General features: G+C 38.6%; 1 protein-coding gene across 5 annotated transcripts in view; it reads right to left on the reverse strand.

The window, feature by feature from the left end:
* Window positions 1–8,405: 8,405 nt before the first annotated feature.
* Cntn5 (contactin 5) overlaps window positions 8,406–12,833 on the reverse strand; it is a 1,204,186-nt gene continuing 1,199,758 nt past the window's right edge. For all 5 annotated transcript variants that reach the window (XM_031346014.1, XM_031346011.1, XM_031346010.1 and 2 more), the window contains one exon: window positions 8,406–8,745. In XM_031346014.1, the coding sequence (XP_031201874.1) occupies window positions 8,645–8,745 (101 nt within the window). In that variant the 3' untranslated portion in view covers window positions 8,406–8,644. The remainder of the gene's footprint in view (window positions 8,746–12,833) is intronic.

Raw genomic sequence — 12,833 nt, forward strand, 5'->3', positions numbered from 1 at the left:
ATAATTTTTCTTAGCAACCATTGATAAATATTGCCAGAGTCAATATTTCATTAGGGGTTTAAAATGATAATTTTCCAGATTTGTTATTTATTTGCCATGTGCCATTGGAGACATGCTCAAGACCGATCTTCCAGCATGAATTTGTTTATCCACTATCCTTGATTCCTGGCACTCCTTGAAGACACAGCTTTATTTTATATAATTCCTGTGTCAGTTGTCAACACACTCATTTCTTCTAAAGACCATGAAAACCTTCAGAGTGTGCTAGATCCTGATTCGGGTCAGTTCTCTAGCAAATGGATTTGGAGAAGTCTCAGGGCAATGTGTGTAAAGGATAAAGGAAGGGAGGAAGGCAAGAGCAAGAAGGTAAGATGATGCACGGAGTCTTCCTGCTTTCTGCTGCGATCATATGGGCCCAAGACTACTAAGTGCACTTGCAGATTATGTGGCCCTTGTGGGGGAAGGCAATGTATTTCGACAATGCAAGAGGACACTTCTATCTTGTTGATCTATTATTAATCTTCAACATTTATACAGCAGGTGACTGTGGGACCATGAAAGGCAGCCTGTTTTCTGGTCAAGCTAGGTTTAAACTCTGGAGACCCAGCAGATTAATCTGCAAGGGATGGAAGGAATTTGCCACGTGCTCCCAGACACTAGGCTCCTGACAGGAGGCCCCAGCTCCATAATTCTGTGGCCATCAGTCAGGTAGGCTGTCTGGACTCCACTACCACAGTTACCTGGCAACAGCAAGGTAGTCCAACCCACTATAAAAGGAGCTTCTTGCCTCCCCGCCTCACATTCTTGCTCCCTCTTTTACTCTCTTGCTCTTACTCTCTCCATGGCTTCTCCTTCCCCACTCTGCCTTTCTACAATAAAACCACTCTGCTCATCTGGACCCGCTGTGCTGGATGGAGCAATAGAGCAGGCAGAGGTGTGCGTCTAACCTCCCACTGAGAAGCCTCTCTGCACTCCAGCCACAGCCACCAGCCAAACCAAGCAGCCCACCTAGCTAGCCACCTGAGCGAGCCAGACTAACCTGCCAGAGCTCTCTTCCTACCCTTTTCCCTTCGGCCCTTGGGTCAGAGTCCCCCCCGCCCCCCGAGGGTCCCCACCCTGTTCTCAGCTCTTCTGAGACATACAGTGGAGTCTGAGATGTCCAAGAGTGAGAACCTGTCGTCCCTGGCCTCCATGCGGCCCAGGGACCCCAGAACCAGCTGTTCACCGGTGCCCAGCAGCGTCTGCGATGCTCGATGCTCAAGAGTCAGAGCCAGACTCAGTTACTCGGGGACCCCAGACTGCTCCCTTTCTCACCACTGCAGTGGGATCCCCTGCTTCTCACAGTCCAACGCCCGCCCAGCAGTTCCATGGGGTTGAGGCACAGTCAAACTCCCCGCATCCCTCTTGCCCAGTGGCCCTAGCCCCAAGCAGATGTGGGACCCATTTTTGCCCCACAGGCTACTGCCTTTGTGGACTTTTGCATCTGCCAATACTTGTAAGAACTGGTTAGTTAGACAGAGCCTTGCTTGGACTGTGGCATTATGACTGAAGGATGACTGGCCTGAAAGCATGTCTAGTTAGAGAGATAGCATGCTGTGATGCTTGGAACTCCACATCACCGTATTCCTTATGCTAGGGAGAAGACGTGCTTGAACATTCTGAGGCTCACTGTCTTGGTGGCAACTGGGGCAAGTAGCATCTCTGCATGGCTTAGGAAGCAGATGAGACCCAGCAAATGTTAAGATACTGCTGAGAAGTGCTTATTGTATCTTTCTGTGTTAAATTGTCATTGTGACTTCACACAATTCATCCTCAAAATGTTTCCTTTTGACCCTAGAATATTCAGTAATAAAAATACATTTGAGCAGCTTTGTAGAAAGTAAACACTGAGGTGCTGGGGACAAGGACAGATGTACATGTTTGATACATTCCGCTTTATTAGCAAGAATGGTCCACACTTCAGTCGTCATGGATCTGCAGTGTGATTCAGCTACATTTCTAATGATGGGGAAACAAGTGTTGTGAGCCCGTTTCTGGCACATAGAAAATGGCCAATGCTGGCCAATGCTGGTTTACTTCTACAAAGATCATGAAATCTTTCCGACAGTGATCCTGTGAGAGGCTAATGTGTAACTTACCATAGAGGTCAGCGATGGGACTCCAGATGTCTGGGCTATAAGTGGAATTTTCCTCCTCCTTTTTTTTTTTTTTTTTTTTTTTTTTTTAGTAACTATGAGTTTATTCTAATTGAGAAAGCAACATAAGAATTTGACCACTTTTAAATTTTTTTTCTGTGCAAGATATTTAATCATCTCTCTGTGTGTGTATTCTCCCCTTTCATCATGAGTTTTGGGGATTTAACTAACTTTGTCAGAAATGGTAATAAGCGCATTTCCTTGCTAGGCCATTTCATTTATCCCGTCCATCCCCAAATATTTTTAAGTGCATGTAACACCTAATCATTGCTGATAAAATGTGGATTGTGGACTTCTTACATAGTGACTGTTAAAGTCTGAAGGCTCAATTTTCTGTGGTGAAAGAAAATAGCCATTCTGTGAATTTTTATTTTTATCCATCTAATATAATATGTTAAAATGTATTCAATAATGACTATGACTCAATATTTATGTACATGTATATATGTATATATAGGCGGATATTATTACCATGACCTAAAAACAGAAAACAAAATAGAAATCATCAAGGTGGCATGCTATAATGTTTTTCTGAGGAGAAAAGTTTCTTTTTTAATTAAACACATTGAAGATTCAAGTTAGTTTTACTTGGTGTAAGCCCTTTTTCATATAACTGAAGGCCAAGGCATAGAGATCTCTCTCTTCCCTATTAAAAAAATCTTTGTGATATTTATCTGGTGGTTTCTATTATGCTTGAAAATAGAAGCCACTCAACTTCATGCTATGTACAAATATTAAACACATACCATAGAGAGAATAGAATCATACATGATCTAAACCAATCACTGTCTTTGGTGATTATAAACATTCTACTACTCTTTCATGTATTTTACTTCAAGGTTGGTTTATTTTACTTGATTATCTTAAGGGAAATTACTATGGGGGAGGAGCTGATAACGGAAATTTGGTTCCCATAGTGTTCCTTGATTATGTCAATAAAGACAGTAGAAACTAATCATTGGGCAAAAGTAAAGAGGTAGGATTTCTGGGTCCGAGGAGGAAGAGGGGGGAAAGAGATAAAGTGGTTTTGGCCAGGCTTTGGAGAGAGGAGCACAAACCATGTAAGGTCTGGGGACAACTGGAACCAGTGTTGGCCTCCACCACAAGAAGAATTCTGATTTAGGGTAGCTGATGAGATTCTGTGCCCAGGGGTTGTGTTATCTGGCTGGTTTTAAAATATTAAATCTGTCTTGTATTTTCCATCCGCAGTGATTCAGGTGGGCAGGAGAAAGGACACAGCCATGGAGTGGTCATTAGGAGTCTGATGGAACTAGCCATGAGGGGTTTGAAGAGTGATCACAGCTCGCAGCAGAGAACCAGCTGGCTGTTGGTGGAGCTATGTAGGGAGTGGGACCAGTAGAAGCTTGTTCTCGGAGCCAAGCCAAGAACACGACTCCCTGAAGGCTATAGTGTACAGTTTTAAAATTACACGCAACAAATTCCAGAATCATATAATTTTACCCTTACATATTTTAGTGTATATTCCTAACTGATAAAGACTTAAAAATTAGCGATACTGTTATTTCTTCCTCTCACTTAATACTTAGCTCATATTCAAAAATTTCCCCATATTCTCATAGACATCTTTCTTATAATCACTCTCTGTTTTTAAGACTCCATGACCACCCCATACAGTATTTGGCAGGTGTCACCTTTTAATATGTAGTAGATTATTTCTCAATTCTACCTCTATGAGACATTTATATGTGGACAAAAGTGGATCTATTATATCGTTGAATATTCCACATTTAGGTTTAGTCTTGTGAAATTATCTAAATTTTCTTTTTATTTTCCTCCAACACTTGTTTTGCAAAATCAAAATGAGAAAGGTTGATCAGATTTATGCTGAATTTCAAAAGAAATATTATAGATATAATTCAGTATCTTTTCCTCCTTTCCCTTTCCCATTCCTCCCCTCCTCCCTCTCCTCTCTTTTCTTCTCCCCTCTCTTCACCTCCCCTCCTCCCCTCTCCTGCTTTCCTCTCCTCTCCTCTCCTCTTTCCCATCCCTTCTCTCCTCTACCCTCCCTTCTTCTCCTCCCTTTCCTTTTCCATCTCTCCTCTCCCCTCCCCTCTCCTCCTCCCCTTCATTTCCCATCCCTCCTCTCCTCTTTTCTCCTCTCCCCTCGCTTCCTGCTTCCCCACTCCTCTCCTCTCCTCTTGTAATGTATTGCCAATCTCTGTGTCTCTTTCAGTAATATTACAGTTTTCATCAGCATTTTTCATTTACATTTTTTCATCAGCTCCCATATTTGATAATCATTGTTCTTGTTTCTCCCAATGTCCTTATGCTGGGGATCAAACTCAATGTTGTATTCATGTAAGGCAAACACTCTATTGAACTAACCTTAAAGCTTTGCTTTTGGAATTTTGTTATTTCTTCTGTGTTAATTTCTCCCTCCCCACCCTTTTTCTTCACTTACATCTACTTCTGCCTTCTCTTTTCTCTAATCACTGTTGTTGCATCAGAGAACACATCCATGTAGAAAGTTACTAGATATTACCAAGTCTAGTAGATTTGTACTATTTTGTGTTCAAGAATATTTAAAATAGTCTCTGTTATCTATGAGATACTGAATTGGGTACACAGGGATGTAGGTGCTCAGGTGATTTCACAAGCATCCAGATGCGGGAACACTGTTCTCCAAGCAATCTTAAGCCAACCATTAAAAGTATTATTCACTTGTTACATACTTCGTATTATGCTAGATACTCTCAAAGTGGATATAGTGTACTCTCCTCTGCATGAGCCTAGAGTTAGGTAGTAGAGAAATGACTGTAAGTAAATAATAATGCTCTCATTGCTAGTAAATAGGGGTGAACCAATGGTGCTAAGAAAGGCTGAAAGAGTGCATGAATGTAAATGTGTGGCAATTGTACTCAGCACAGTGTGACTGCTTCTTGCTAACCAAAAAGCTGAAGAATACCTTTAGCACATACTCTACACACCTGATTCCATTGAGTCTGCTGCCTTAAGAAGCAACAGCTCATAAATTCATCCCCGACTTTGACCCATTTCTATTTGTTTCTTTGTTTTTTCTTTGGCCATAGCTATATATGTTCAAGTTGGGGTTAGGGAAGATATCTATGGAGATTATTTGTTGCAAGATTTTCTCTCTTTAATTACATTAGTGCAGAGGATGCCTGTCATTGGACAGGGAAAAGGGAGGCAGAGCTAAGAGTTGCAGAGACAGGGAGCTAGAGGAGAGAGAGAGAGGAAGATGGCAGTAGATGTGAATCAGTATGGCTATGACCAGCCACAGGTTGTTATAATATCATAAAGGTTAGAATATTGGGATAATTTGTCTAATCTAGGTGGACAGCTTTTAACATCAGTTGGCTCTGAAATTATTGTATTGAGTTGTGATTTGATTGATACAGAAATCTGATTGGTTAGCCACAAGCTTTAAGAGTCTTGATTTTACCAAGTTACTGGGTATTGTGATACGCAACTGCGAGGTTGACAGCTCCATTTAGTTACTAGAATATGGGATCACAGACTACATGGGTTTATGGCTGAGGAAGAACTAGTGGCTCTAGGGACAAGCCAATGAGAGCTGGGAACACAGAGATCAGGTGCAGCAGGGGTTAGCTGGAGAGAGTAGCTCAGTGAGAACGGGCTGGTGTATTTCCTACAACAATTATTAAAGTTACCTTTTATTTATTTTTTGTGTGTAGGTGTGTGTGGAGGTTAGAGGACAACATGAAGAAAGTAAATGCTCTTTTAACCTTGCTGGCAGGCATTTCTACCTGCTGAGTCATCTACTTAGACCTTATGGAGATTTTGAACCCAAAATAATAATGTATAAAGTTTTAACAAACATTTTCCACATGAAGCTATCATGATCATCGTTACCATTCAGTGGCCAACTTGACATACTAATGTTTATGTAGCTGACAGGAGAGAAGATAAAAGTCAATAAAAATGGAATTATTTATTAAAAAGGTCTATTGTTACAAGAACAGTACACAGAACTATTATCTTACTGTGCCCTCCACATGATATATACCATTATATATAGTATATATACAGATTGTATATAACATACTTAAGGGTTTGACACAGAGTCCACAGTACCTTCAGTTACATATGCAAAACATTGGCTGTCATGAAGTGTCTCATGATAAGGAGAGCTATTTTCTTATGGTTCAGTGGGCATTGTAGAAAAATACAGTCTCTGCAGTGATTTAAGACTGTGAGGTTACCATACCACCAGAGAAAAAGCTTTCTCAGTACTATTGTTGGAAAATAATGTTCCTTGATAGAAATGTTGTTTGCTTGCTACAAAATAACAAGTGTGGGATACAGAAATACAGACACAGTGAAAACCTGCTTTACTTTAAATAGGTTCATGATGTAAAATACATACTTTGTGCATACTGATTAAAAACACCCCACATTTCTGACTTCTGTGAGAATGTGATATCAGAAATTCTATATGTGAATATTCAGGCAATGATTTGGAAATGTCAACTAATTAGAATTTTCCATGTTGTGAAACTTTTACTTCACTGGGTTTGTTTAAGAAGGATTTAGTTAGGAAGTTGATTCTTAAAGTTCTTTGGGTAATCTAAATGAGAACATCAATAATAAATGAAGAAAATGTCTCAATTTACCAAATATGAAAAACATATTCTTTTAAAAATATTCTACATTTGTTTTTCAGATGCATGATTTGTTCCTGCAAGTGACACCATGCTTCGGGAAGCTCATCTTTCGCTTCTTTTTGGTGGACTTCAGCCTCTCCTACTCCCCTGGAGGCACATGAGAAAGGCCACGTGGTTTGATTATTCATAGGCTTGAGTAGTCACTCTCTTAGTATTTACTGTAACAGTCTGTTGACTAAAATCATCTTTTTATATTGACTTTCCTTTACTTAAGAACTATCTGGGACAAACTCTCTCTAAATAGAATGTGAATAACTGGCAGACAGTTATACTGTACCCTGAAAACCCTTTTAGGATATTCAGGATAGACTCCCCCAACTGTCATTTACCTAAGCTCAGTATTTTCATTTTGTTTGTTATTAAAGATGTAAATATAGTTAATTGGATTAGATCATATAAGGCAAAGCAATAGAATCCACCTTTTGTCCCTATATGAGCATTGCCTATGTAGCCAGCACCTTCAGGTCCTTTATGGAAAGTGAGGCTGCCTTCAGTATCATTTCTGGATTTTTCATAAGTGTGATCTCCATCCTGATGTGTCCTTGTGCTCTGTGTCCTATCACACACTCAGAAAGTAGGATGATCTCACTTAGCTATTCCATGAATTATCTCTTAGGCTTAATCTAACTCCTCAAATTAGTCAATTGGGAAAATTCCATAGAATCCTGCAATGCAGACTTGGGCTAGACCAGCTGAACCACTGTGGCAATGCTCTGTTTCCACAACTCAATTTTAAGAACATCATCGAACCTAACAGACTCTCTTTACTGAGAGCTGGGAAGCATTTGTAAGTAGCGTATGATAAGTAACAGTATCTAAAAACTCAGAATTTTTTGAATAATTTGCTTCATTACTTCTTCCACCAGCTTTAGTTGTCCTTACAATTATTTGAAAGTAGAAGAAAGCCTGGTGCTCAATTCTACTTCTGTCTTGCCAGCAGGTACAGAAATGGGGCATCCCGTCTCATGCTCTGTGCACTTTTATGTTAGCAACTGGTGGCTTTGTGCTACTGCTGTTTTCAGTGATCATTATTTTTGTGATGTTAAACTATTTTTGACATTAAACATGGATTGTATTTGCTGTTAGGCAACATGTTACTCCATGGCAAACAATAATTCAGCTTGGACTCACTCTCTATTTAACTTCCACTAATGTAAATTTCCTACCTTACTATACGGGCACATGTAGAATGGCCTATTGAAAAATCTTGCTACTTTTTTTTATTCAGTCATACAACAGTTTTTGAGAATTCCTTTATATATTTCCCCTATCATGGACACCGATAACTGAAGTATTTTTTCATATTTCCTGCTGATTTGGTATTGAAACAGTGATCTAATGGGAAGTTTGGAAAATACTAGACACAGAGTCTTGAGAACACATTTCCTTCTTGGGTTTGTATTTGATTTTGAGCAGGTTATAGAGACCAACTCGGCAATGGATGGCTGACACTCAGAGCCATTAAATAAAAAAATCAAGTCCCAACATATTAAAAAATTTAAGAATACATCTGACAGAAATTACCTTTGCTTACAAAATTTCATTACATACAATCTGCATATTTTTTATTGGACTAAGAACTGTCCTCTCCATTTACAAAATCCAAAGAGAAACCTGATGGGTAACTCCTATTCTCCCCCCAGATTCCTGAGAGGGCATCATCTGTAGTCCTCCTGTGTGTTCAAAGCTTTTCTCAGGACCCCAGTCTCCATTCATTCTGCGTTCTGTCTGCTGCCACTTTCTCAAGCTAAAGCAAAGAAAAGCACGCTGCATGAGCAGCTTTCACCAGGAACTGGAAGGAAGTATCAAAGCCAAGAGCAGTGTTACTGAGAACCACTTGGAGAGAGAGTGCAGGGTTGACTGATCACTTGTGATTTTCCCACCTGTGAACAAAAGAGAAGTCTCCAATGAAGCCACTTGTCAAAGAAATGTTCTCAGGAATGATGGGCGGCAGGATTGGTCCTCTGTCCCATGGCATTGTTCTGCTATGGAATAAGTCATTGTCTGAGGTCTCTGCCTTCACAAAGAAGTAGAAGTCTATCTGGAAAAATGTATTGAAAAGCTAAACAACTTCTAACAAACACACCTAACAATGAAAATTGCTAATTTTTACTAGAAGTGTACAGGTAGGAAGTATCTTAAGGGAAATGGATGGGAATAAAATCATTATTGTAGAGGTTAAATGGTTGAAGAACTGGAAAAAGATAATTAGTATAAGTGTGATGAGACATGAATTCATGATATCCCACAAATAATAAAATTTAATAAAACATTTTATTTACTATATTCATGGTGTTTGACTATTTCAGCAGAGCAAGCTTAAATTCTGTCTTTCCAGAGTTGACAAAAAAGGAGCCATCTTGCATCTATGATTCTTACACTTAGGAGTTCTTTCATGAGATCAGACAATGAATTTAACTAACTGATTTGAATTGATTAGTTGGAAGTGGTTTGAAAAGTCATATGCCAGTAAATTAAGAGCCATTTTAGACAGTAACTTCAGGAATGGCTCTTGAAGCTAGAAGTATTCTGAAATATCAGACTGATTGATGTGACTACGACTACTTCCTATATGCCAAGCATGATAATAAACCCTTAATACATACTATCTTTTGTGATCCTTATAATATTCCTATGTGGTAATATAGCATGGTCTTCCTGTTGCAGATAAGAAAAAGTACTACTTAACAGTTAGTGAACAAAGAGCCAATGAATCTTAGGAAACATAAAGAATAACATATGGGGTCTGGAGGGACGAAAGGCAAGGGAGAAATGTAATTACATTATAACCTAAAAACAAAAAGTATAAAGAAAATAAAAAATGAATGTGATTAAAGGACTGAGTTGACTGACGATTTGTAGGTCTGGATGCTCCCTGGATTTTGTCTCTCAAAACATTGACTTAGTTTCCTTTCTTGTTGCTGTGATGAAATAACTCAGACAAAAGGTGAATTAAGAAAGACAAGCTTACAAGTCTATATTACAGTTTGCTGTTCCAGACAAGTCATGGTGGTAGAAGCTTGAAATATCTAGTCATTGCACATGTGCAGTTTAGAGTGAAAAGACATGAATGTATGTGTGCCTGCCTACTACTTTTCAGTCTTTCTACTCTTACACAGTCCAGGATGCCCTACTAGAATATGACATACCCAGTAAGCTGAGTCTTCCCATATCAGTTACTACAGTTTTGAGAGTTCCCCACAGAAATCCATATAGGACAACCTGATCAGGACAATTCTTCATTAAGATTATATTTTAAAGCCATTCTAGATTATATTTAGTTGACAAAGATCATCACAGAGACTGAATCTGGGTTAAAATCTTAAGAATAAAAAACTACCCACATCTTAGAGTGTTTTGTCAAGTTTTCTTTGTGGTTAGATGAGTGTAGTGACAACATGGGGATCATTTTTGTTGTTGTTGTTGTTGTTGTTGTTAGAGACAAAGAGTTTAAATGTATTCCATACATATTTCAGAGCAAAGGAATAATTTTGCTGATAAGCCATATATGTAAACATCCATGCATGCAGAATGGTTAGTCTTCATTTATTTGTAAATTTATATCACTGATGCAATAGTACAGTCATTAGAATATTGGATCATTTTGAGTAACTTCATGTACAAAATGCATTGATTATACAATGCATGGCCTCATATGAGTCATAGCAGGAAAGTTAAGTTCGATGACAGAGCTCACTAGAGTGGCATGGGCTGAAATAAGTAAAATATGCTCAATTTCCATGATGGTTTTGTGAAGTCAACGTTAATGATGCTGAGTAAAGTCTACTAATTAGATATGCTATCTTAACACCAAATAAATAAGGTGAAAGACAAGCACCAACCAGCAGCAATGGGCATTAAGATGAAGTCTGTTGCACCCGAGTAAGGCTTTTCAACTTCTAAAGCATTTAGTTTTGACAATGGAACCATGCCTCAGTTGGGTTTTATGGAGTTAAGTTAGATAAAATGATGAGATTTAACTTTATTGAAGTTTAGGAATTGCCCAAAATTGCTATTTTCATAGATACTATAAGTTAATTATAACATGAGTGGAAAAATCAAAACCTAACTTGTGGCTGACCTTATTCAAACGATTCAACAGTCTCTGTGTTTGAGTAAAAAGGAACCTTTCTGACACAATAGAATGAAATTGACAACTAAAAAGATACTGTATTGGATGGGGAAATGGCCCAGTGGCTTGACACCAGTATGGGTACTAAGTTTGGATCTCTAGAACACTACAGAGAGCTGGGCATGATGGGATGCATCTGTGGTTTTTACTTCTGTTTTGCTATAGAGGTGTAGGCTGTGAGTACTAAGTCAGTACCCTGTGAGAATCGCTGATGAGCCTAGGTGGTCAATACAGCAAACTCTGGGTAAATTGAGAGATCCTGTCCTCAAAAGAGTCTTGGAGCTTATGTGAGCAATATCACCATTAGATCTGGAATAAATTGTTTTTCAATAGTTGTTCACAGTTTGGCTTTTCCAACATTGTTTCTTTCCTGAGGGAGAGTCAATTTTCTTCAGGGATGTTGCCCCATACTACATTAGATAGTCCCACACCCCTGAATGTCATTGCAGCATTGAGTAGACTCAGTGGGTTTCAAAAAAGAGCACCTATTGTTAGGATGAAAAAATGGAAGTAATGTAAGCTAAGGGAGGTGTTGAAAGTGGAGAATGGAAGTAAGGTTTGATAAATACTTCAAATTCAGATAGAAAATTCTTAAACAATGCAAAGAAAAGTTGGAGAGTGTGGTGGTTTGAATAAGAATGGCTCCCATAGGCTCATAGATTTGAATGCTTGGTTACCAGGGAGTGGTACTATTTGAAAGGATAGGAGTTGTGGCCTTGGTGAAGTAGTTGTGGTCTTGTTGCAGGAGTGTGTCACTTGGCATTATTTTTGATATTTCAAGTGGATTTGGATGTAGAACTCTCAGCCAAATCTCCATCTCTATGTTAGCCTTCATGCTTCCATGCTTTCTGCCATGATGATAAGCAACTAAGTCACTTTTATAAAATTTGTCATGGTCATTATGTTTCTTCATAGCACTAGTACATGACAAAGACACAGTAATAGAGGAAAACACTAAATATCAACCTTGGGCTTCTAGATGTGTATGTGCACATGCACACATGAGCACACACACAGACACACACACACACACACACAGACACACACACAGTGGTTTAAGCTAAAGTGGAAAACATCTTGTACAATATGAGGAAAAGTATTAAGGGTCAGCAAATGCTTGCTATGTTTCTGTTAGTAGAATCTAGATACCTTGACTTATTTCTTAAGCTGCTCTTGAAAATTCAGAACCTCACATGAATGGCTTAATTGAAAATTACTTAATGTGAAGACATTATTACCAATTTTACTCTCAAAACTGAAGGTATGATAATTTTTAGATCTTTTCACTTGGATCTCTGAGAAAGTCAGACTTTCCATACCTTATTAATGTCTTTTCATTTTGTGGTGTGTTGATTTGTTTTTGTTTTTCAAGACAAGGTCTCTGTGTATAGTCTGGCTGTTCTGGAACTGGTCTACAACCAGGCTGGCTGAACTCAGGGATCAGCCTTCTTCTATCTCTAGAGGCTGGGATTAAACAGTATGTGCCACCACACCCATCTCTGTTTTTTTGTTTTAAAAGAACATTTGTTGTATCAAAATAAATAAATAAATAAACAAACAAAAAGGGAACTCACCCAGATTTCTAGATATTTTTACCATTTATGCTTAAATATTATTCATTTAATTTATGAAACTATATATCCTCTCTCTCTTTCTTTCTCTCTGACTCTCTTTCTACCTACCTACCTCTCTTCTCTTAATCTACGTCTTCCCTCAGTGATTTGAGATGGTTAGATTACTGAAGATCTTACTTGCCCTTTCTCTTAAATTTACCAATATACATCCCCTAAAAATAAAGCATTTTATTTTTTAAAAGCGTACTTTTTTTTTTTTTTTTTT

Source organism: Mastomys coucha, unplaced genomic scaffold (genome assembly GCF_008632895.1).
Source record: "Mastomys coucha isolate ucsf_1 unplaced genomic scaffold, UCSF_Mcou_1 pScaffold23, whole genome shotgun sequence".
Lineage (NCBI taxonomy): Eukaryota > Metazoa > Chordata > Mammalia > Rodentia > Muridae > Mastomys > Mastomys coucha.